The following is a 26468-nucleotide window of genomic DNA, read 5'->3' on the forward strand; positions in this document are numbered from 1 at the left end:
GATGAGAAGAGGGTTGCCTTCTCCTCTTGTTCCAAGATTTGTCCTTTGTCTTTCTAGGATGTTGATTGATCTCTTGGACTGGAGAATTGGAGATGAGACCAGTCTAGGTTCTAGAGTGTAAATTTGAGGAAAGCCCAGACTAGGTCTTCCCACTTGCCTTAGAATGAATCTTTGTCCTGGAGAGACGTTGGGAAGAAAGAGTAATTGTAAAGCTGGTGGAGAAGTAGCATGGTCATAGGATCATAACTATGTTGTCAGGGACCTTAAAAGTTTTCAGTGCCCAGGGATGTTAAGTGCCCAAGGGTGCTCAGATAGAAATCGATAGCAATGTCATCTTCTTTATTATTCATCTAGTTACTGTTAGCATCATCATCATTATTGTTGAGTCTGAGCATCATTCATATTATTCAATTTACTTCTTGTCGTCACCATCATTATTCAGTTTGAAGATCATTGTCCTCACAGTTATTTTTCAACATAAGTATTATCAGTCATCAGCCTCTTCTCCGAACCCAATGACTCACATGCCTCATTCTCTTTCCTTTCAGTGGAAACACCCCCATTGTTGTCTGGGGGACACACCTGGACCTCATCCAGAACCCCCAGATCCGAGCCAAGCATGGAGGGAAGGAACACATCAATGTGCGTTGGTGACTGGGCAGTTTGGGTGGGGATGGGAGTCACAGGGTACAAGGCCATGCTGTTTCTATTCATATGGTCATCCTCCTAGCCTGGAATGTCCTTGGAAGTATGTATGTGTGTGTGTGTGTGTGTATATATAATATATATATAATATATTATATATATATATATATAATATATATATATTATATATATATATATATATAATATAAATATATATATATAATATATATATATATATAAACATATATATATATATATATATATATAGTGTGTATATATATATACATATATATGTATATATGTGTGTGTGTGTATATATATATATGTGTGTGTGTGTGTGTGTGTGTGTGTGTGTGTGTGTGTGTGTGTGTGTGTATTTATATAATGAGGTGCTGATATAATGAGCCAGGAATTCTCTGTCCACAGGTCTGTGAGGTTCAGAATTCTACTGAGATGACCTGCCAGGCTCCAGCCCTCGCCGTGGATCCAGAACATCAATCTGACCTGACTGAGAGGCCTGAAGAGTTTGGTTTCATTCTAGACAATGTCCAGTCCCTGCTGATCCTTAACAAGACCAACTTCACCTACTATCCTAACCCTGTGTTCGAGGCCTTTGGCCCTTCAGGCATCTTGGAACTTAAGCCTGGAACTCCCATCATTCTGAAGGTAAAGAGGAAGTTGGTAGGCATGAGATTAAAGAGATAGGAAATACTTTCTGAGCCAAAGTCAGGAAGGCAGTGACCCCTGCCTGTTTTCTTGGCATGGCTTTTCTGCCCTCAGAAGAGCATACATCAGAGGCCTTGGAGATGAAATCTAGTCCAGTGCCTTCATTTTACAGAAGAGAAAACTTATCCCTGGCAAGTAAACACCTCAGTACATATATTGGAGGGCAGGCAAGGACAGAGGCATAAATCCAGGCAGCTTATTCTAGTTCAGTTGGCTGATATCCAGTTCAGGGTCTACCCTTTAGGGTTCAGGAAATGAGAAGCCAGAGGCTCATACTGCTCTTTCTTTTTCCACAGCCTATCCCAGGCCATTTCTCTGGGAGCTTCCAGGGAGTGTTGGGATGCCCCCTCCCAACCATTCAAAGTGTTATCAGTTTTCGCACTCCCCTAGGAAGCTCCCAGGGTGATACAGTGAACAGAGCTCTAGTTTTGGAGTTGAGAAGATGAATTCAAATTCTGTTTCAGACACTTATCAGCTCTGTGACCCTAGGCAAGTCAATTAACTTCTCTGTGCCTCAGTTTCCTCATGTATAAGATGAGAGGATTAGACTGGATGACCTCTAAGGTCCCTGCTACCTTCATACCTAGGATTCAATGATCCTATGAAATGTGAGTTCAGTTTGGGAGCAGGAGACTGATGTAAGTGTGGTAGTAGCTTCAGGCTGGGGGATGGGGCTTTTCTGTCCATCCAGGGCAAGAATTTGATCCCACCAGTGGCCGGGGGTAATATGAAACTGAACTACACGGTGTTGGTCGGAGAGAAGCCATGTGCCGTGACAGTGTCAGACGTCCAGCTGCTCTGTGAATCTCCCAACCTCATTGGACGGCATAAAGTGATGGTGAGTCTGGCACGACCTGACCCAGGACAGGGCAGTGGGTTGGGAGGGACAAGGGGCAGGAGGGAACATTGGTCTCATGTCAACAATCTTGGGGTTACGGGGCCAAACTTCACACTTGGAAAGCTTTCTACCACCTGGGCTATTCAGGTCTCTGTCCCTTCATCTCACCATCCCTGCTGACACCTCCACCTCTTAGGTTCTCTCCTTTTGACCCGTCCAACTTTTACTCACTGTGCTTGGTGTATACATGCTCCAGGCAAGTTCCAGTCTGAACAGCTTCCTTTGCTAAGTGAGAGAGTGTTGACTGACAATTAGGGCAAGGATGGGAAACCTATCATCACTTCCTGTCAATAGACATTTACTTTAAGCATCTCCAATACACCTAGTGCTGTGCTACGTACTGGGCAGATTGGAAAAAAAAAGAGAGGAAGAAGACATTGATCTCTGCCTTCAAACAGCCTAAAGGTGAATGAGAAAAACACATCCATACAGGAACCAAGAATGAAACACTCAAGGCAGAAGGAAACACTAGATAGCATGGTGCAGGCTGCCATATTGTGTGAGAGGAGGAAACAAGCGTGGTAGCCTGAGGGTACTGTATGCTCAATTTTCCCATCTCTTAAACGAGAATGTATGAACGTGGTGCCAAGCATTAATTCAATTTCCTATCTTCCAATTTTATGTAGTTCATTCCATATGAAAACTGAAACTACTGACTTCCTTCCCCCCTCAGTAGAACATGCACTTCAATGTTTTTTGTTCGTTTGTTTGCTTGTTTGTTTTCAGGGAGAGGGATGGGGTGTAAAAAGTCAGCCATACTCTCTCACTCTGTTTCCTTGTGACTAGTGGCATATTTTTGTAGTACAAATGGCCTGGTACTTTTCTTTCCCCCATCAGCTCTCCCAGTCCTCAGCAGACAGTAGATTAGGACTATTTTCAAATCAGGACAGACTTTAATTCAAGCTTCCTTTTACGTCCATCTCTCTCCTGGTCGCCATCCAACCGTACGGCCCACCACCACTTGTGGTTATGTGTCCTACAGGCCCGCGTAGGGGGCATGGAGTACTCCCCTGGAATGGTGTACATCTCTCCAGACAGCCCTCTCAGCCTACCCGCCATCGTCAGCATTGCCGTGGCCGGTGGGCTCCTCATCATATTCATCGTGGCCGTGCTCATTGCTTACAAGCGCAAGTCCCGTGAGAGTGACCTCACTCTGAAGAGGCTGCAGATGCAGATGGACAACCTCGAGTCCCGGGTGGCCCTGGAGTGCAAGGAAGGTACCTGCAGGGATGGGTCATATAGTCAGTCAGCAGATGTTTACTAAGCTCTTACTGTGTGCCAGCCCCGTATTAGTGCCAAGGATACAGCAAAAGGCAAAATACAAAATAATAACAGTAATAATAAATAAATAAATATAATATAAAATAAAATAAAATAAAATAAAATAAAATAAAATAAAATAAAATAAAAGGCAAAATACAGTCACCGCCTTCTAGGGTCTTACAGTCTAATGAGGAAGACAAGGCTGGAAGGAATTGAATGTAAGCTTCTTGAAGACAGGGACAATTTTGTTGTCATTGTCGTTGTTGTTATTTTGTCTTTGTTTCTTTGGCACCCATTTTCTTTTTTTTTTGGCTAGGCAATGGGGTTAAGTGACTTCCCCAGGGTCACACAGCCAGTAAGTGTTATGTATCCGAGGCCGGATTTGAACTCAGGTCCTCCTGAATCCAGGCCGGTGCTCTATCCACTGCGCCACCTAGCTGCCCCTTTGGCACCCATTTCAATGCCTTGTACATAGTACATGTTTAATAAATCCATGGTGAATTTAATTGAACCTAATCTAACCCAATCTTCTCATTTTACAAATGAAGAAACTGAGGCCTGCAGAGATTACGTTACTTGTTCAAGGTGACGAGCTAGATAGCGGCAGATCCCAAGATTTCTACATAAATCTCTTCATTTGTAGACCAGTGTTGTTTTCACTGCTCACTCAGGTCAAAAGCTGGGGGTGGCAAGATGAAAGACAGACATTCAGTAGCAGCATAGAAATGGTGCTGAGTTGTTTTATAAATATGTGTGTGTGTGTGTGTGTGTGTGTATGGGCATGAGTGTATATGTGTATATGTATAAACATATATACATATATGTATGTGTGTGTGTACACACACACACACACACACACACACCCCTCAGTGAGATGCCTACCACTGCCTTTGGCAGCTGGGTACTGAATCATTCTACGTAGCACCACTGCCCTGGGATTACACCAATGAGAGATTTGGCCAAAGACCTTAGGCTTTGCTGTATTATCTATCATCTGTCTGTCTGTCTGTCTGTCTGTCTTCTTTTTCAACTGGACCTGTGATTTCGTTGTTACAAAGAACTCCCAAGAAGAAATTTCCTTCTACCAAGGCAGATCTGTACCTACATTGCAGCATATAATTTTAGAGCATTGCCCAAGGCAATGAGGTTTGTTTATTTTTTGGTTTTGTTTTGTTTTTTGGTTTTTTTGAGACTGAGTTTCTTTTCTCACCCATACTGCAAGTACTGCAGCCATTCACGGGCCTAATCCCAGTACGTAACAGCATGGAGGCTTTGACCTGGGCCACATCACCCCTCCTTAGACAGTTGTATGACCCTTCTCTCCCCAGGGCCTCATCCTATCCATGGTTGCCTTAGGTCAGGCACCAGATTGTCTTCAACCTGACTGTAGCTCAATCCTCCGAACCAAGGTCAATCTGTCCACTAGCCTCAGACTGACCTAAGAGCAGAGATTACAGTTTTGTGCCTCCAAGTCTGGTGTGAGATGAGACTCTAAGAGACTGTCCAAAGGTCTCCCAGTCTGCAGGTGTCAAGAGCAGCTGGCTGGAATGGAGAGAAAACCAGCCCCAGAGTCCAAAAGACTGAGATCAAATCTTGCCTCTCATGCCTATGTGGATGTGTGATCCTTCGGACGTCACTGAAACCTCAGTGCCCCAGCCAGCTCTCTAAGACTGCAAATTGCTGTGTTGGAAGAGGGAGTTTTCCTCCATTTTTCTTTCCTTTCTATGTGTATATGTGTGCATACATTACATAGATGATGTGTATATATGATATGTAATTATATATACACACATATATTAAACATATATGTACCAAAAAAAGCATAACGAAATTAGATATAAGCAATCTAAGAAAATTTAGGAGTCAGGCTCTTGTAACCCCTAGGGAATCATTTTCATGAGTGACTCTGAGAGAGAAAATTTAGGCTGGTTCTTTGCTATAGATTCTTCTATGGAATAAGCTGGGTTCTGTACCTGGGGGATTTAGGCCTCACCAATTCCCTATTGGGAAGCGCCTGTTTTTTGATGGGGAAACGGATTCCTTCCTTCCCCTCTCTGCATCCTTCAGCTGTCAACACAGCATCCGCCTTGTGGGACTGTTAATTACTGCCTTTTATTATATTTACGCCGCTTAATTTTTTTCTCTGCAATGTACTCTTCCCTCTAATTAGGTGTAGTGATTAGAATCTCTTTCATGTGTCGCTGGCACGGTGCTTTGAATGTTGAAGGCACTTGGTGACTTGAAGGAAAGCTGCAGCCTGATAAAAAGAAAGCTTCTCCCACCACCCCATCCCTCTTTTATTTCTCCCTACCAGCTGAGTGACCCCACTGGGAAGGGGCAGCAGAGCTGGGGCGCTGAGCAAGTGAAGATTCCCTTGGAGAAGTTTCAGAGGGAAGGAGAAATTAGCAGTCAGACAGGAAGTCAAATTCCTGACAGTTTGTCAATAGAGGTGACTTGGCAGGGAACTTGGTTCCTTCTGGGACCAAGGCAAAGCTAGGGTGTGTGTGTGTGCGTGTGTGCGTGTGTGCGCACACGCATGCCTATATGTGTATATGTATATATCTAACAATATGTAAGAAGTGGTTAAGATTACATATACATATACACACATAAACATGTATATACATATAGACATACATATACATACATACAAGTGTGTATGGGGTGTGAGTAGATGGGTTGTACCTCAGTCCTGCTTTAATGACTCATCACAGTATAAAGGTAATTCTGGGTTCTCAGAATCTTTAGATATTTGAAATATGTGTTTCTGCTCACATATGCTTCACTATTCCAAACACTGGTGATTTTTGTCAGTGTTAGCCATGACTCCACCAGTGTAGGTTAAAACTACTCTGTACTGTGTCTATATATGTGCGTGTGTGTGTGTGTGTGTGTGTGTGTGTGTGTGTGTGTGTGTGTGTTGTGTAGGTGAGGTGAGGTGTTGTGAGATGCCATGGCTGAAAAAAAAAATCATTACCCTGTGGCCAGTCTCCAAACTTAGCCAGGCTCTTATTCAAAACCTTTCCAGGTTGTTAGAACCTGCTAAAATTTGTTTATGCTTTTTCTTGCACAACCTATGAGAACCTAGTTACTTCCATACCATGATGAGAACCAAGTCAGATGAAAATGGAGAATGTATGTGTGTACATATATAGATAGATAGATAGATAGATAGATAGATAGATAGATAGATAGATATGCATACACACACATAGGTACACACGTGTATTCATATTATATGTGTGTATATGTATATTAGACACATTTGTCTTCATTGGCATAAAAATATCATCTAAGAGATTATGGTAAAAGATTGATTATAGAAGGAGAGAAGAATCATAGCTGGACAGTCAAAATGCTGCACTGGGACCCATGTAATGGGAAAAGATGTGGGAGAAGTCCCCCCAGCATATTTGGTGGAGCCTTTAGAGGGATTCGTGGGAAAAGATAGACAATAATTACGTAGGATGGAAAAGTATGGAAGAGTTTGCAATCTCTACTATTAAAGAGAGTATCCAGAAATGTTAGGGCCCTATAGCCCACCCCCTGATTTTATACTTGAGAAGACTGAGGCTCAGAGAGAGTAAAGGGCTTGCCCTAGGTCACACAGTTCGTTTGTGTCAAGGCAAGATTTGATCTTGATCTTCCTGTGTCCGGGTCAAGCATTCTATGCTCTATACCTGATACTTAAGTACATATGGTCTAAATCTATAGGCAGCATGGTATAATGAATAGAGGATCTGCCTGGGAGGTCATTAAGACGTGGGTTCAAATTCTGTTTCTGACACAAGGCCATCTGACTATGAGCAAGTCACTTAACTTTGCAGCATAATTCTACCTCCACCTGCCTCCACACATGCACACACACAACACGCCAGGCAACTTGATAAGAACATATACTGCAAGGCAGTTACTGATTTGCATTGGAAGAGGGATTTTTCTCATTCAGAATACTGTGTGTGTGCCTAGTACTGGTTGTGAGAATCGAATGAGATCACATATGCAAAGCACTTTGCAAACCAGCAGAGATTAACAATCAGTTCTGCAATGCTGTCTTAGTTGCATGTGGCTCTGAGGTCAAGTGATTTATCCCAGGTCTAACAGCTAAGTTGTGTCAGAGGCAGAATTTGAACCCAAGTCTGTCTAATTCAAAGGCCAGTGCTCTATCCATTATGCCATACTGGCTCTCCTAGAGAACAGAGACTAGACTTGTGATTTCATAGGTCTAGGGAACTACCAGAAGAAGAAACTGATTCTCTAAATGGAGGTCCCCACATGCTTTGAAATCTATAGGCTTAGAACGTTGTCTAGGGGTACTGAGAACTTAAGTGAGTTGTCCATGGTCACACAGCCAGGGTGGGTCACTGGGAACCAAGTCATTCTGGCTGCAAAGCCAGTTCTCTAGCCATAACACTACATTGTCTTTCCCATGTCTCTTTTACTACCTAATATATTATATGTAAAATCTATATATGGGTCAGTTCCTCTAAAATGGTTAAGTCAAACTTGAATAGAAATAAGAGACCACTAAACCATACACAAGGATTCCTGTGGACACATATTGACTTAGAAAACTGCATATTAATATTATCTATGTTCTGTTGTATTTTTATTTATTTCGTTGTATTTATTTATTTTGGTTCGGCTGCACTGGAGTGTTGCAGCTGCTTTGTGTGTGATGCATCTGTTCTAAAAGGTAGAGCTCTGTACCTGTTAGAATGGGATTCATTCACTCCCTGCTCCTAGGCAACATCTGTATCAGTCTCATCATGATTATCATGACCATCCCCTTTTCCATAATGCAACAAGAGAAAAGTACTGGACCTGGAGTCAGGAGGGGTCTGAGTTCCCATCCTGCATCTGGCCCCTCTACATGCACCCTTAATCTCATCCTCTCTGGTCAGACTGCTCCCACTTTGGCTTCTTCCTTGCTTCCTAGAAACACCCCTACCTCCCCTCCATCCTTAATAAACTCATTTGATCTTACAATTGACCTGTCTGTCTCCCCACCACTGCACAACATTCAGCATTCAGTTTAGTTGTTTTTCAGTTGTGTCTGACCTTTTGTGACCCCATTTGGGGTTTTCTTGGCAGAGGTACTGGAGTGGTTTGCCGTTTCCTTCTCCAGCTCATTTTACAGATGAGGAAACTGAGGCAAACAGGGTTAAGTGACTTGTCCAAGGTCACACAGTTAAGTGTCTGAGGTAGGATTTGAACTCAGGGAGATAGGTCTTCCTAATTGCAGGTCCAGCACTCCATCCACTGCACTGCCTAGTTGTCCTCTACCACTGCACACTTCAGCTAAACACGTTGGAAAAAACATCTACACCAAGTGCTTTCACTTCTTGTCTTCTCACTTCCTCCCCTTCTGCAGTCTGACCTCATCAATTCAACTGAAACTTCTCTCTCCAAAGTCACCAATGACGTCTTAATTGCTAAATCTACAGGCCTCTTCACAGTCGTTATCCTTGAATTCTCTGTAGCCTTTGACAATGTAGACTCTCCTCTTCCTCTGGATACTGCCTCCCCCTAGGTTTTTCTGACATTCCTCTCTCCTGGTTTTTCTCCTACCTGTCTAACCACCTTTCAGTCTGTTTTGCTTTATCTTCATCCAGGTCATACCCACTAATTGTGGGTGTCCCCCAAGGCTTTGCCGTGAGCCCTTTTCTCTTTTCCTTATATCTACTATGTCATTTAATGATCTCATCAGCTCCCAAGAGGCTCCACTATGATCTCTAGGCAGATGATTCCTCTTTCTCTCTCTCTGTCTCTCTCTCCCTCTCTCACTCCTTCCTTCCCCCTCCCTCCCTCCCTCTCTCTCCTCTCTCCCCTCCCCCCTCTCTCTCCATATATACATACTTTATATATATATATATATATATATATATATATATATATATATATATATATGTATGTGAATGAGTGTATAGCTATCTATATTTATAGATATATAGGTATATCTATACATATTCAGCCCTAATCTCCCATATCACTAGCTGCCTCCTAGGCATTTTGAATTGGATGTCCCATAGGCATCTTAAATTCAGCATGTCCAAAACAAAACTCATTATCTTTTCCCCAAAACCCTTCCTTCTTCTGAATTTCCCTATTACTGTGAGGAGCACTGCCATCCTCACGGTCACCCCACCTCATGACACTGGTATCATCATCAACACCTACCTCAAATTCACCTCACATATCCAATCTCAGTTTCTTCATCTATAAAAGAGAGATCATAATATTTGCATGACTTATCTCACAGGGTTGTTATGGGACATGTACTTTATAAACCTTAAAGTACTATATAAATGTGATTTGTTAACATTTTCAGTTTGGTGACCTTGGTTATCCAACCTCTTGAATTGCTTTATGTTATGAGGAAGACTTTTTCTGAAATCTAACCATCTTCCTTCCTAATATCCACCACTGCAGTCACTCAGACAGTCAGTCAATAAGCATTTATTAATCACCTACTCTGTACCAGGTACTGTGTTAATCTCTTCTGCCTCAGTTTTCTTAAATGTAAAATGTTAGTAATAATATCATCTATCTTACAGGTTTGTTGTTAGAATAAAATGAGACGATAATTGTAAAGTGACATAGCTGATCACATTTGTAAAAGACAGTCCTTGTTCTCAGGTAGCATACAGTCTAATGAGGGTGACAACACACAAAAAAAAGCTATGCATAAACAAGATAGATAGATAGATAGATAGATAGATAGATAGATAGATAGATAGATAGATAGATAGATAGATATGTACAGGGCAAATCAGAGATAATCAATAGCTACTCTAGACCATTCTTCTATTATATCCATTTGAGGGTCCAGGTTTAAAGCCAAGGTTCTTAACCTGGGGTCCATGATTTTTAAAAATATTTTGATGCCTGTATTTCATTGTAATTGGTTTCCTTTGCAAATTTCCTTTGCAAATATATATTTATATTATTTTGTACGTTTAAAACCATGATTCTGGGAAGGGGTCCATTGCTTTCACCAAACTGCCCAAGGGGTGTATAACATACAAAAAAGGTTAAGAACCCCCCGCTTTAAGAGCTGTGGGTTTTAACTCATCCCACGGCACTTCCTAAGGGTTGGGAATCACACCATGGTCACTGGAGTTCTACCTCCACCCCCAGCAGTCTCCTTCTGGTTTTCCTTTCCCCCAGCTTTTGCTGAGCTACAGACAGACATCCATGAGTTGACGAGTGACCTGGATGGGGCTGGAATTCCCTTCTTGGACTATCGGACATACACCATGAGAGTGTTATTTCCTGGCATAGAAGATCACCCTGTACTCCGGGACCTGGAGGTGAGCAACAGAATGCCTGTACACCCCTTATCATAGATTTGTTGAATGCTTCCCTTGGAATGGGTTTTCTTTTTTTTTTCTTTTTTCTTTTTTCCTTTTTAGGCAATTGAGGTTAAGTGACTTGCCCAGGGTCACACAGCTAGTAAGTGTCAAGTGATTGGTCTAAGGCTGGATTTGAACTCAGGTCCTCCTGACTTCAGGGACGGTGCTCTTTCCATTGAGCCACCTAGCTGCTTCTGGAATGGGTTTTCAAGAGCCTTCCTTATTATAGATGGAGAGAGCAGAGGGAGGTGAAGGAAAAATAATAGATTGAGAGCTATAAGGGATCTCAGTGGCCATCTAATCCAACCCTCTGATTTTACAGATGAAGAAACTGAGGTCCAGAGAAGTTGCTCAAGATCACATAGGTAATAAGTGACAGGAATGGGATTTGAACCTAGGATCTCTGATTCCAATACCATCATTCTTTCCTCTATGTAAAAAAAAAGCACTAAACTGTAAGTTGTAGGACCTAAGTTTGAATACAAGCTCTGCCATTTACTACCTATGTGACCTTGAAAGAGTCATTCAAACTCAATGGTGCTATTTTCTCATCTGTAAAAATGAGGGGGTGGGAAATGGAAATGGGAGTGGTTTCAGAAAAACAGGGCAAGACCCCGTATGAACTGATACAAAGTGAAGCGAGAAGAACTGGGACATTTTTGTACATAGTAACAGAAATGTTGTAATGATGTGATGCTGTAACATAATAATAATGTTGTCATGATGATCTGCTGTGAAAGACTTTGTTATTCTGATCAATACAATGATCCAAGACAGTTCCAAAGTACTTGTGATGAAAAAACTGCTGTGTACCTCCAGGTGAACTTTGAATGCAAAATGAAGTATACTTTTCTCACTTTATTTTTCTTGCTTTTTTTTTGAAATATGGCTAATATGGAAATATGTTTTGCATGAATTCACATGCATAATTGATGTCATATTGCTCACCTTCTCAGTGTGTGGGGGATGTTGGAAGAGAGGGAGAGAATTTAGAACTCAAAATTTAAAAAGAAAAGAATGCTAAAAATAAACAAATGATAAATTTTGAAAAACATTTAAAAAATAAAACGGGGAAAAGACTAAAGGGTTGCATTAGATGACTTCTATGGTCATCCCTTCCAATTCTAAATCTGTATTTAATAATAATAGCATTTATATAGCATTTTAAGGTTTGCAAAGCACTTTATAAGTATTATCTCATTTTATTCTAGCAATAAACCTGCAAGATAGATGTTATTATTACTATCATCTTGCAGGTAACAAAACTGAGGCAGACTTAAGTAATTTGCCTAGAGTCACATAGCTGTTAAGTGTCTAAAGTTGGATTTGAACTCAGGTCTTCCTGAGTTACATATGTGGGGTGAATTTGAGATTTAGTTGAGTTGAGTTTAGGATGGTGATACCCTTTTTAATTCTAGATTCAGCAGTCTGTCCCACCTACCTGGTTATTTGCCTAGAGTTCCACACTTGGTAGAAATGCCATTAGACATCTTGGCCAAATTACAGGCTCAAACAAAGGAAGCCTAGGCCCAGTTGTGTAGAGGCTAAATAAGAAGCAGAGGGATGCGGAGAGAGTTGCATGCTTGTTATTTGCTTTTACTAGGAAAGGGAGGGGAACTGGATATATGTGGATATATGTCACTTTGTAAATGGAAAGGCAGCTTTGAAGCTGAGAAGATCAGATGATTGAGGTCTGAATCCCAGGGCCAGCACCTATTAGTTATGTGAATGACCCTGGGGCAAATCACTTCCCTTCTCTGCACCCTAAGACTCCTCATTTCTAAACTGGGTATATTTGAATTACCTCCATCCCAGAGTCATTGTGAGGAAACTGCTTTGAATACATAAGAGCACACTATAGATGAGAACTGTTATTATTACAAGCAAGGGCAATATTTTAGATAGCTCTAGGTGTTCTCTACATATCGAATGAATAAAGGAATGGATGAATCGAATTAGAGATAGAAATGGAAAATAGACATCCACCAGCAAGCACAAGCTGTTATGTGTTTCAGTGGTCAGATGGCACATCTGTCTGGATTTGATGGTGTATGTGTCTAGACAAGGAAATAGGACCTGGGATGCCAGGGACATCACTGTGAGGTGTCTGAGACGTATAAATCTACTGCTTCTCAGTATACGTATCTTTTCCCCCTTTATCTGTCTTTTCCTCCTCCTCCTTCCTCACAGTGCCTGACTCACAGTAGGTGCTATATAAATGCTCGTTCCTTTCCACTTTCCTTCCCTCCTTCCTCTTCTCATTTCATAGCTTTCTTTTCCCCCTTGTCATTTTGTCCACTCTCCTTTTGATGGTTCGTATCTGTCGGTGAACATGAGTTCCATAAGCAGAGGGTCTGTTTCATTTTGGTCTCTGTTACCTTCATGCCTAGCACAATCCCTTGCACACAGTAGGTGCTTAATAAGTGTTTCTTGAATAGAATTGCTTGGTCCCGTTCTGACCCAATAAGTTGTTGCTGGTATAAGATGAAATCTTGGTGTAGGAGAGAGAAGTGCCTAGCAGAGCGGAGAAAAGATTTGGTTTGGAATCAAAAGGCCTGAGTTTGAAAGAGTCCCTACTCTGCCACTTATTAGGTGTGCAAACTTTGGTGATGAGCGTCATCTCCATGGCTGTCAGTTCCCTAACCTTTAAAGAGGGGGTAACAATTTCACAACTCACAAAGCCATTATAAGCAGTCACTAAAGATGTTATCTCAAGGATGACCTTCCCGCAGAGATCCTAGACCTTGAACTTCGCTATGGTGGCTATTCTGTTATACTACAACTATCTCCAAAAGGAAGGAGCCATCTATGAGTATACCCAAGCCATGGATAAAACTGTTGGCACGAGACCAAGCTCTGATCTCCAGGATGTTGTCCATTGAAAACAAACCCAAAATGACTACCCCTTCAGTTTTCCCATTCGACCAGTTGTGAATCCTATTAGCTGTGCTATTGTTTGATCCTTCTATCCCTTACACAAGGAAGAATCTACAATGTTTGTCGGGGTTTGGGTCACACTCACTATCATCCTTATCAATTCTTGATGCACTGGGATCCTTGGTGGAATCTGGAAGATCAGGATGGATGTCCTGAGAATTCTGATGCTGGAATTGTGATAATGGTTTGGCCAACCTATAGCAAGTCATTCAGCCGTTCACTTGACAGATGCCATCTGCGTGTATCATAATTGTAACATGCTAGCACATCTATGCACACATGGACCCCCTATCCACCCTGCCCACCCAGACCATATACCCTAGTCCTTATCATATCAATTGCATCACCCTCACTCCCCATGTGGCATGTGTCCTCCCTATCTGGGCATCTTCAGTTGCCCAGATCTTAAATTCAACATATCCAGTGCTGAACTCATTGTCTTTCACCAAAACCCTTCCCCTCTTCCTAACTTCCCTATTACTGATGAGGACACTTCACCCTCCCAGTCAGCCAGGTTCTCCACCTAGGTGTTATCCTTCACTCCTCATGTTTACACCCCCATAGCCAATCTGTGGCCAAATCTTGAAATTTCTACCTTTGAAATATTTCTCCTATATGCCCCTTTCTCTCCTCCCATGCTGCCTGGGGCAGACCCTCCTCACCTCACACCTAACTGTAATAGCTGATGGTTGGTCTCCTTGCCACAAGTTTCTCCCCTCTCCAGTCTATCCTGTACTCAGCTATCAAATTGATCTTCTTTAAAGTTCTGCTCACGTCAACCCCCCTATTCAATAAACTCCAGTGGTTCTCCATCACCTTTGGATCAAATGTAAAACCCTCTGTTTGGCATTCAAAGCCCCTCATGCCCCATCCCTGCCCATACCTACTTTCTTTCTTCTTGTACCTTATTTACCCCCACATATTCTTTGACTCAATGACACTGGCCTCCTAAATGTTCCTTGAATAAAACACTATCTCCTGATTGTGAATATTTTCCCAATGGCTGACCCCCAAATGCAGAATTCTCTCCCTCCTCGCTTCCTGATTTCCTTTAAGTCTCAGTTAAAACACCTTCTGCAAGAAGCCTTTCCCAAACCCCCTTAATGTTAGTCCTTCTCTCTGTTATTAGCCTGTATATATATTCTATGCACATAGTTGTTTTCATGTTGCTTCCCCCATTAGACTATGAACTCCTTGAGAGCAATGACTATTTTGTCTTTCTTTGCTCCAAACACAATGCCTGGCATACACTAAGCACTTAATAAATGCTTATTGACTGTCTTAATTTGGGTTTTTATTTTCATTTGTTTGTTTGTTTATTGATTATTTGATTTATTGATTTACTTTGCTCTCTAAACTTTTCCCTGAAAGAGAGACTTTCTACCAGGTCTTCTGACCAAGAAAGAGTTAAAATAAAATCTACCCCAATTCAGCTCCTATTTCCCGTAGTAAGAAGCCCACAAGATGGCTAATTGTCAAGAAAAGGCTCTGTCTGGAGCAGGTTATGTGGCCTTCTAGTTTCCAATAAACTTGCTAATTAATTGCTTGCAGACATGAGCAGAAATAAACTTTTGCCGCTGCACATTAGCCCGAGGTGATGTGAGATTCAGCATTCTAGCAAGGGAGCTTTGAATCACACTTTCCTTGCTTGTTTTTTTTTTTTTCCCCACGTGCCTCCTTAGTTCCACCCTATTGACTCTCTGGAAACAGAAATATTCCAAAAGGGCAGCAGAGTGGTCTGGAGCTCAAACTTTTCTCGTTCATGACAAACCTATGAACTCACTAGTGTGTATACCTTGGGCTTAGGAGGAACACTTAAAGGGAATAGAGTTGAGGTTCTTCATTTGTGTGCTGTCTTTCCTTCCTTTTTTTCCTCCATAACTATTTATCCACCAGTCTATTTATCTGTTCATCTATACCTTATCCAGCTTTATCCAGCCTCCCAGAATCCCAGAAGAGAGACCTCAGAGGTCAGCTAGTCTAACTCATCTCTGAGTACAAATTTCTTCCACAACATCCTTCAACAAGTTAGAAGTGGGGTTCTTCACCCTTCAGGGGTTATGGAGCCCTTTGGCAGTCTGCTGAAGCCTATGGATCCCTTCTCTGAATCCTGCTTTTAAATGCATAAAATAAAGTATATAGGATTACAAGGGAAATCAATTATATTGAAATATAGTTATCTATATATGTATGTATATATATATATATGTATATGTGTGTATATATGTATGTATGTATGTATATGTATATATAAATCTGTGAATCCTGGGTTAAAAGCCCTGAGTTAGAAGGCTAGGCAGAATCTAATAAAATGAAAATTCATAGAGATAAGTATAAAGTCCAATACTGAGTTTATAACAAACACAAAACCTGTTCATCTCTGCTTCTCCAGTGACCAGAAACCCACTCTTACCCTGGAGTGGAACTTTCCTGATTGGTGAATGAGTGAGTAAAATTCATTTAGCCCACAATTTCTAGCCCTACTCATCCTAAACATGTTACCCATTTTATCTAGTTGTCTATTGCAGGCATCTCCAACTCCCGTGGTGCACTTTTCCTGGCTCCTACCACTTTCTGTCTCTTACTCTAGAAACAGTAATCAAAGTAGTTCTACCATTAGTACTGAAAAGGATATGACAGTTTTCTATCTTTTGGCTTTATTCACCATCCCTGTGACTCCCCTGTTCCAACCTCCCATCCCTGACCACCACTCCCTTATACGCGTTGTCTCCCCTGTTAGAATGTAACTCCTTAGAGTCAGGAGCTGTCTCGCTTTGTGTTGGTTTCTCCAGTGACTGACACAAAGTAGGCACTTAATAAACTTGTTTTCATGCATTCACTACCTCCCGATTTCACTTTTGTACAACTTAGAGTGTTGAGATTTTCGTTTTACCTATATCAAGTCCAAATATGCCTCTCACTAGTGTTCTTAGCCTTTATCTCCAGGGGCAAGCAGAATGTCTAATCTCTCTTCAGTGTGACAGCCCTTCAAATACTTGTTTTCCATGTCCGCTTTGAATCTTCTCTTCCCTTGCTGAATATCCCTTGTGCTTTCAAATACTCCTTATATGATATGGTCTTAAGTGCCCTCTCCTTCCTGTTCACTTTCCTCTAGTTTTGCAGTGTACCTACCAAAATGTGGTGCCCAGAATTAAATAATACTGTAGATGTGGTCTGATAAGGACAAAATACAGCAGGACAATGACCTTGCTTTTTCTAGATGTTATTCTTCTGTTAATTCAGCCTAAGATCACATTATCTTTTTATTCGGTTGCCATGTTACATTATTCAATTCAAATAACATTTTAAACACTTATTATGTTCAAGGCATCTTGTAGTTCACAAAAAAAAAATCAAGAGGTTTTCATTGTTATTTTTTTGGATTTTACACCAACCGTTTTCTTGCTTGGTCTTCTCTTTCATGTATTTATACAGTTTATTTTTTGAACTGAAATGGAGGACTTGACATTTATCCCTATCATACATTCTCTTATTAGCCTCTATCCATTACTCCAACCTGATGCAACTTTTTGGTATCCAAATTCTGTCATCCTGCATATCATTATCAGCTTTATGTCATTGTTAGATTTAATAAACATGTCAAACTATGCCTTCATGCAAGTGTCTGGTAAAAATGTCTAACGGAGCAGAGCCAAGAATATATCTGGTGTACAACACTGGAAACCTCCCTCCAGGTCAGCATTGATTCATTAATTGGTTTAAATCATTCAACCAGAGTCATGCCAGGGGTATAGTACCTCTATGGCTTTAGATGTAAAGATCCCAAATGAGCAAGGATACACCTTCTTCATTTGAAAACCAGCCTTTTTATTTAGGGGAATCCTCTCACATAGAAGATCACAGGCTTTAGGACCTGAGAGAAAAGACTTCACTTTGCAGATAAAGAAACTGAGGTGTAGAAACTTAGGTGACTTGCCCATGGTTGCAGAGATAGTAAATAGCAAAGCCAGGATTTGAACTCAGATTTTTTTCTGAATCTTACATCCAAAGAGTTTGAAGTGGGAGGATCTATTGCAGAAGAAGGGAGTCAAGACTCAATCTGAGCCTGTTCCCAAAGTCTATAAATAGTAACAGCTTTGGGAAATTTGGTGTGAGTGGTTTAGGGGTGAGCCAGGTAGATAAAAAGAGAAACAGGTAAGTAGATTGATAGGTTTAAGCCTGAGGCTTGAGGGTACATCAAGATTGCTGTGTTTCCTGTGCTCTTGTTTTCCTTTTTGTCTCCTGGCTACTTAAAGTTAATACCATCAGCTCATATGGTAGAAGGCAATACCAATCGGGGGGCAGGCGTAAGGGAAGCAGTTGCTGGACCTGGACTCCTTTCCTGGAACTCTGGTAGACACCTTGAAGCTGACCTGTAGAGTCTGGGGCAATGGAAGTAGGAATTGAGAGACTAGGATGGAGGTAAAGGGTTGGGGAGCAAAGGCTATGGACAAGAGCCAAAAGGTGTTGCTGGAGCTGTGGAAAATGGGGAGCCCCAGCACTATTTGTCAGTGTCCAGTGTGGCTCTTATCTCTTCCACTGCCTCCTTCCAGAGGACTTGCTTTACTTTCAGCTTTTAAGGAGCCGAAGGAAATGAAAGCTGAAGAGGTACAGAGAAGGGGGTGTGGAGAGGGTCACTGTCCTGGTTGCTCTTAGGCTTCCAGACCTGTGGGATCTATAGGGGATGATCAGAGGCTTTATTGTAAAGGTTCCTCTTCCCCAAGACAATTAAAATTGTACTCATCAAGTGCCATGGTTTCTTGATCCTAGACGACGTCACTGTGACCCAGTGGATGGTGCAGTAAACCAGGTATGGAGACACCTGAGGTCATAGGATCACAAATCACACTTATAAGGACCTGGGGACGCTCTAGTCCAACCCCCTCATCTTATAAATGTAGAAACTGAGGCCCAGGAAGTTCAAATAATTTGCCCAAGATCACACAGCTAGTGAATGTCTAACGTGGGTTTGAACCCACATCTTCTTGACTCCAGGTCCAGTGCTTGCTCCTCTACCAAGATGTCTCTCATCTCAATGCCACTGATGCCATCTTCTTGGCCTTAGCTAAATTTGGTCTTCTCTCTTCACTTCAGTGTTGATCAATGTTTAATCTGGAAGGTTTCATCGGTCTAAAGTAGAAAGGGACTTTAGAGGGCACTTGGTCCAACTCTCCTTTCTAAGATGAGGGAACTGCGACCTAGGAAGGTTAATAACTTGCCCAGAGGGAGGGTTTAAACCCAAGTATAGGATTTGAATCTAGTAGAGAATATTATAGCTGGACGGAAGCTTAGAGAGTATCACATCTAATGCCCTCATTTTTTGTTAATCTTTTTCCAATTGCATGTAAAATTTTTTAACATTCATTTTTTTAAAAAATTTGAGTTCCAAATCCTTTCCCTCCCCCCCAATTGAGAAGACAAGCAATTTGATATAGATTATATAAGTGCAGTCATGCAAAACATATTTCCACATTAGTCATGTTGTGAAAGAAAATAGATTTAAAAAAAAAACAAGAAAAATAAAGAAAGTTTTAAAAAGTATTAAGGTTCCATCAATTTTTCTCTGAGGGGGATAGCATTTCTCATTATGAATCCTTTGGAATTGTCTTGGATCATTGCATTGTTGAAAATAGCTAAGTCATTCACAGTTGATCATTGTACATTATTACTCTTACTGTATACAGTGTTCTCCTGGTTCTGCTCATTTCATTTCGCATCAGTTCATGTATGTCTTTCCAGGCTTTTCTGAAAGCATCCTGCTCATCATTTCTTATAGCGCAATACTATTCCATATGCTTCATATGCTTCAACTTGTTTAGCCATTCTCCAATCGGTGGGCACCCCCTCAATTTCCAGTTCTGTGCCATTATAAAAAGAGCTGCTACAAATATAAATAGGTCTGTATCTTTCTTTCTCTGCTTTTGCTCTTCCTGGTTTAGGTATCAGCATCATATTTGTGTTATAAAAGGAATTTGGCAGGACTCCTTCTTTCCCTATCTGTCCAAATAGTTTAAATAGAATTAGAATTAATTGTTCTTTAAATGTTTGGTAAAATTCATTTGTGAATCCATCTACTCCTGATGACTTTTTGGTAGGGGGTTAATTGATGTCTTGTTGAATTTCTTTTTCTAAGATAGGGTTAAGTATTCTGTTCTGATTCCCCCATTTTACAAATGAAGTAACTGAAGCACAGAGTTGTTACAAGACTTGTCTAATGTCACAGAGCTATTTAAAGTCACAGCCAGGACCAGAACCTCTTGTCTTGACACCCAGCATAGTGTTCTGTTTCAGCCAGCTGAGTGTAGTGATTGTCAAATTGAAGATGCTTATCCAGCATTCATGCACCCCTAGGGGACCAAAGCTTACCCAGAAGAAGCTATGACAATCTGTTATACACTGGGCTCATTCTTGGAATGATTCTGGCATGAGTGGTGATGGGGAATCACATGGCATTTCAATTTAACACACATGTGTAGCTTCTGGGGCATCTGAGTGGCACAGAGGATAGAATCCTGAACCTAGACTCAGAAGACCTGAGTTCAAATACACCCTCAGACAGTTACTAGCTGTGCAATACTGGGCAAATCACTTGACCCCATCTGTCTCAGTTTCCTCAACTGTAAAATGGGGATAATCATAGCACCTGCCTCCCAGGGTTGTTGTGAGGCTCAAATGATCTCATATCCAACATAGTAAGCACTGTAGAAATACTAGCTATCAGGAGCAGCTAGGTGACACAGTAGATAGAGCACCAGCCCTGAAGTCAGGAGGCTCTGAGTTCAAATCTGTCCTTAGACCAAACACTTGACACCTGCTAGGTGTGTGACTCTGGGCAAGTCACTTAACCCCAATTGCCTAAAAAAAAGAAAGAAACACTAGCTATCATCATCATCATCATCATCATCATCATCATCATCATCCTTAGCATTATTATTGTTTTCTATCTGCTAGTTACTCTGCTCATTGTCAGGGATGCAAATACTAAAAGCAAACAGCCTCTTCCCTAATGAGGCTTCTATTGGGAAGATAAAGACAAATATAAGACAGATGGCACAGTGGATAGAGTGCTGAGCCTGGAGTCGGGAAGACCTGAATTCAAATCCCATCTCAGATACTTATTAGCTGTGTGACCCTGAACAAGTCACTTAACCCTCTTTGCCTCAGTTTCTTCACCTGTAAAATGAGCTGGAAAAGGAAATGGCAAACCACTTCAGCATCTTTGCCAAGAAAACTCCAAATGGGGATCATGAAGAGTCAGACAGGACTGAAATGACTGGAGGACAACAATAAAAATATACAAAATAACACAAAGTAATCTGAATGTCGGAGAGGACTAACAATGGAATGGCCAGGTGGTGGCAGTGGCATCTTTCCAGAACTGGCCACGTCTACGCAGTTCCACAGCCTGTCATTCTCATCTCCAGTGATGTGATTGAGCACGGCAGTGATGCCCATGATAGGGGCATGATGCGTCTCGTGGCTGCATGACTCATCCTTCCCTTTCCTCTCTGTAGGTACCAGGTTACCGCCAAGAGCGTGTGGAGAAGGGCCTGAAGCTCTTTGCCCAGCTCATCAACAACAAAGTGTTTTTACTGTCCTTCATCCGCACGCTGGAGTCCCAGCGGAGCTTCTCAATGCGGGACCGGGGCAACGTGGCCTCCCTCATCATGACGGTCCTGCAGAGCAAGCTGGAGTATGCCACAGACGTGCTAAAGCAGCTACTGGCTGACCTCATTGACAAGAACCTGGAGAGCAAAAACCACCCCAAACTACTCCTCAGAAGGTAAAGGATGCAGGGAGGGAAATAACCAAAGGAGAGTGGGGGGAGGGTCTCTGCCCCAACCTAGATCCCACCAAACCTTCCGGGATGACTTAACCCTTTACCTGCCTAGGGGCAGAAGACAGGATGAGGTGACTTCTGGGCTCATCTCACATGTGTCCACTCAGACAGTGTGTGACTCCCTATCTCATTCTTAAGCATGTTTATTGAGAAAGCTCTGATCTTGAAGACAGAAGACCTGGATTCAAGTCCAAGGTCCAACAGCTACTAGGTTATTACCTGTGTGACCCTGGGAAAGTCAATTACTGAGCCTCAGTTTCCTCATCTATAAAATGGGAGTAACACTACTTGCAAAGAAAGCACTTTGAAAACCTTGAAGTATGCTATGAATGTAGTACTCTTTCCTCCCTTTTGTTTTTGTTCATCTCCTTTTCATTTCATTTATGTCCCCTCTGGCTCTCCTCTGACACCATTGAGCTTTTCCTCTCAAATTTTTCTTGTTGTAGAACCTTAACATTTTAGTCCTGAGAAGACCTTCTGTGGTTGTCTAGAGAACTTTCCCTTCAATCAAGAATACTACATGTCTTTTCACAGAATCACAAGTTAGAGCAGAAAGGGGCCTTAGAGATTTCTGTCATTCATTCGTTTCAGTCATGTTCAACTCTTCATGACCCCATTTGGGGTTTGGAGGGGTTTTTTTGGCAAAGATACTGGAGTGGTTTGCCATTTCCTTCTCTAGCTCATTTTACAGATGAGGAAACTGAGGTAAACAGAGTTAAGTGATTTGCCCAGTGTCACACAGCTAATAAATATCTGAGACCAGAGTTGAACTCAGGTCTTCCTGACTCCAGGCCCCATGCTGTATCCACTGCACCATCTGGTTGCCCCACTTAAAATTCATCTAGAACAATTATTTCGTTTTACAGATTAAGAACTGAAGCCCAAAGAAAAATTAACCCAAGATCAAACAATAAATAAGTTGTAGGGTCAGGAATTAAGCTCAGCTCCCCCAACTCCAAACCTAGTGTTCTTTTTTGTTAAGAATCTATAGTATTTTCAAACATTCTAGAGAAGGAGATGCCACATTAACTCTTGATCACTCGCCCTTTTATCATATCCAAGAAGTTCTGGTTTGCATTGGATTTAAAGCTTTTCCATTGCAACTTGTTCAACAAAGTTCTGAAAGGAAGCTCTTGAGGGCAGGAACTGTGTCATTTTCCATCTTTTTTTAAATTCAGCATATAACACAGATCCTTACACACTATGGGTACGTTAATAAATATTTGTTCAATTGAATTAGCCTTCACTTTACCATGTAGCTGGGAACTCCACACATGAGCAAAAGTGAACCTGGGTGAGGTAATAGGTGAAAACGTGTGCTTATTTCCTACAGTTCATACCTCCTCTCAAATGATCATAATTTGACCACTTTGTCTCTCTTTGCTGTGACACCAGTCACCCTTGAAGATAGCATTAAAGTTTTCCCTTCAGCCTTCTTCTCTCCAGGCCAAACCATCCGTATTCCTCTTATTTCTACCCTTCCTCAATTCCTACTTCAAATCAGCCAACAAGAAATTGTTCATCTCATACTTTATAATAACAATGGATAATATTTATATTATAAGACTTCAAGATTGGCAAAGACCTTTGCATATATCATCTCATTTGATTCCCCACAAACAAACCTATGATATTGTTATCCTCATTTGACAGATAAGAAAGTTGAGGCACACAGAGGTTAAGTGAATTGCTCCAGATGTCACCGAGCTAGTGTCTGAGGCAAGATTCAAACTCAGGTCTTCCTGACTCTAAATTCATTACTCTTGCTGCCAAGCACCTAGTTGCCTCTGACTTACCTCCGTCAGTCTCTTACATCTTCTCTATTAATAACTCCAGGTTTTCTTCTTGGTTTAGCAAACAGGTTGGGATTTCAGAAAAGATTCACTTTAAGATCTTGCTGCACTGGGCAAAACCTTGCATAGCATCAGGAAGCAAGCATGAATTGGGACAATCACACTAATTTGGGAGCAAACAGAGGAAAGCATTTGCACAAGAGATCATTTTGATTTTTGTTTTACTTTCACCAAATGGCCACCCACTGCCATAATTCTAGGGTTGCCACTGCCTAGCCAAGCTCGCACTGTCAGTTTTTGCATGTCATCTCTCTCTACATCTGTGTATCTCCCATTTTCATTGACAGCTCTCTTTCCTCCGATGCCTTCTCTGCTTCCGACTTTGCTGACTCTTGTCTTCCTTCTTTTTCCTGGCCCCCTCTCCAGTCCCACTTTTTCTAATTCTTCCCTCCCTTTTTTCTCCATCTCTGCTCCCAAATGCCCTCCCTTTATTCTGGTATCTTGGCATTTTCTCTTGGCCAATGCACATTTAAAGTGTCCATGGCCATATATGGACTTGGCCACCTCTCCCTAGTGCTCCCTATGAGCATTGGTGAGGTCTGAATTCTGTCCACCCCAAATGAAATCGACAGAAGTGGAGCCCTCTGACATTCAGACATTCAGGAGAATGCAGACTATACTTGGAGTCAGAGGACTCATATTCAAATCCTGGTTTAGCAACTTTTCATCTGAGTGACCTTGGGCAAATTTCTTCACTTCTTCAGGGTTCAGTTTCCCTCTTTGTAAAATGAGAAAGCTAAATGCCTTCTAAAGACTCCTTCCAGAGCTACATCCATGGCCTATGATCTTATGAAAATGAAATCAGTATTACATCTTTTGCCTCTGGGAGTCATAACAAAAAAGTGAATGAGTTTAACCTAAAGCATTGAATTAGGCTTAGAAGAGAATTTTCTGATCATGAAGATGGTTCAACCCTGAAATTGGCTTCCCAAGAGATGTTCTGGTGTAGCCATCTATGGAAGCCCCTCAATACTTTTTCTCTTCCTAGGAATGGTTCAGGTTTGGCATTGTCTTGGTGTAAAAGGATATATTGAGTGATCTTTCAGTATCTTTATAAGCCCTAGGTGTCTTTGAAGTGGGTCTATAACTTGGCTTTTAGGGCCCGGCATGGTTGGTCCATCCATACTGCTATCTGTACCCCATCCCTGCTACCCTATAGATAACCAAAGTCCAGACTGTTATTTAATACTTTCCTTTATGCTGTCAAAAGGAGATAGGGGGGCTAGTAATGATCTGTCCCATCAGCCCTCCTCCCAATTTTCATTCTTTTCCTCTGAAAAAAGACAACCAATGCTATCCCTCATGCCCCATCAATGCTCCACTCTGGAATGCTGCACTGCCCCAGCCCTGTGAGAAGAAGTTGGCTACGTGGAGATGGGAGATCTTGGAACTTGTATGTACATTAGAGTCACAGGGTTTGCATTAAGGATGCATAACAGCTGCATAACACCCAAATGTGCAACTAATGGGCCACATTGCAGCCCAAACATGATTAAAACGTAATTGGAAAATATTTAATAAAACAAAGAAAAATACAAAAAACAGATAATATTATATTTTAAAACTAAGTCAATATGCAGCCATCAGGGATCCTTATTTATGGATTAGTGGTCCCCACTTCTATTTGAATTTGACAACCTTTGCATAGTGGATAGAGCAATGGCCTTGGAGTGACAAGGACCTGGATACCAATGCTACCTTTTTAATAATGTGTGACCCTGGACAGTTCACTCAACTTCTTTGTCCCTCAGTTTCATTCTCTGCAAAATGGGGAGGGGAAAATTAGGCTTACTTCCCTCTGAAATCCCTTCTGGCTCTAAATCTACAATCCCATTAAAGTCCTAAACCCACCAGTTGCCTTCTCTGTGGTCCCAGTGAGATAACCAAATGTCTTTTCCTCTTGTCTTGCTCTGGCTTTTTTCCCCGGGGTGGGACATAGGACAGAGTCAGTGGCTGAGAAGATGCTAACCAACTGGTTCACTTTCCTTCTCTACAAGTTCCTGAAGGTAAGGGCGATGGTCATCGGATTATTTCACAGGAGGACTGATAACCCTTCACTAGTATTTCTTGTCTTTGTGCTTTGTCCTCTACATTCTCTCTAATCCCTACCCCACTCACTCTAGCCCATCCCTGTTTGCCAACCCTATGCCCACAATGGCTCAGCTTTCACCAGGAAAGGGACAGACCTCCTCCTAACACAAAGGGAATCTATCCCTGTATACCCCAGAGAAGAAAGCCCTCAGAGGCTCATGGCAATGATTCTTAAAGGGTGCATCATAGCCTGTTTAGTGTGCCTTGAGTTTCACTAGGTGTGCTCCAAATTATATGGAACTTAGGGTCACAGTGCCAAGTACATGAGTGATCCCTTAGTGCACTGATTCAAGGGGGAAAAGTTTTATAACTTTTCTAAAGCTAGAAGACAGAAGAGAAAAACAGGGACAGAAAAGAGAGAAAGAGGGAGACAGGAAAACCCAGTCATTCCCTCCTGGCTGCTTTCATACTTGGAGAGAAGAACATAATGGAAGTCCCTGAAAAGTCATGGCTATGAATTCTAGGACCATATTCCCATTTTCAGCTAAGAGCGGAACTTCTAATGTTCTCCTTTACCTTTTCCTCTTCCTCGTCCTCCTCCTCTTCCCTCTCCAAGCCCCTCTACCACTTCCCTCCCACCTCAGTCCTAACATGGGGCTGATAAGGGCTATAAGCAGATGCAGAGAGGCAATATGTTGGCAGCAGATAAGCTAATGACGTGGCACGGAGGTTGAGAACCACTTGACTGCCAGTCATTACCTTGTTTCCTATGGGAAGTTGCACTACAGGGAAAGGCCTCAGGGATGAGGGGCCCATAAAAGGGGTAGAGACGGGACAAGAGAAGAAGAGAGAGGAATAAGGAAGAGAGAGAACATTAAGGACATGGAAGGGGAAGGGAGGGGAGGGACAGATCATGAAGG

General features: G+C 41.8%; 1 protein-coding gene across 1 annotated transcript in view; it reads left to right on the forward strand.

Moving 5' to 3' along the window:
- Window positions 1–26468, forward strand: part of PLXNA4 (plexin A4) — a 677812-nt gene that overhangs the window by 585410 nt on the left and 65934 nt on the right. Inside the window, 7 exon segments of the mRNA XM_021002332.2 lie at window positions 549–642; window positions 1072–1311; window positions 2063–2209; window positions 3252–3486; window positions 10703–10845; window positions 21339–21607; window positions 25457–25523. Of these exon segments, the coding sequence (XP_020857991.1) occupies window positions 549–642; window positions 1072–1311; window positions 2063–2209; window positions 3252–3486; window positions 10703–10845; window positions 21339–21607; window positions 25457–25523 (1195 nt within the window).

Source organism: Phascolarctos cinereus, unplaced genomic scaffold (assembly GCF_003287225.1).
Source record: "Phascolarctos cinereus isolate Bilbo 61053 unplaced genomic scaffold, phaCin_HiC Scaffold_1;HRSCAF=81, whole genome shotgun sequence".
In the NCBI taxonomy this organism is placed as follows: Eukaryota; Metazoa; Chordata; class Mammalia; order Diprotodontia; family Phascolarctidae; genus Phascolarctos; species Phascolarctos cinereus.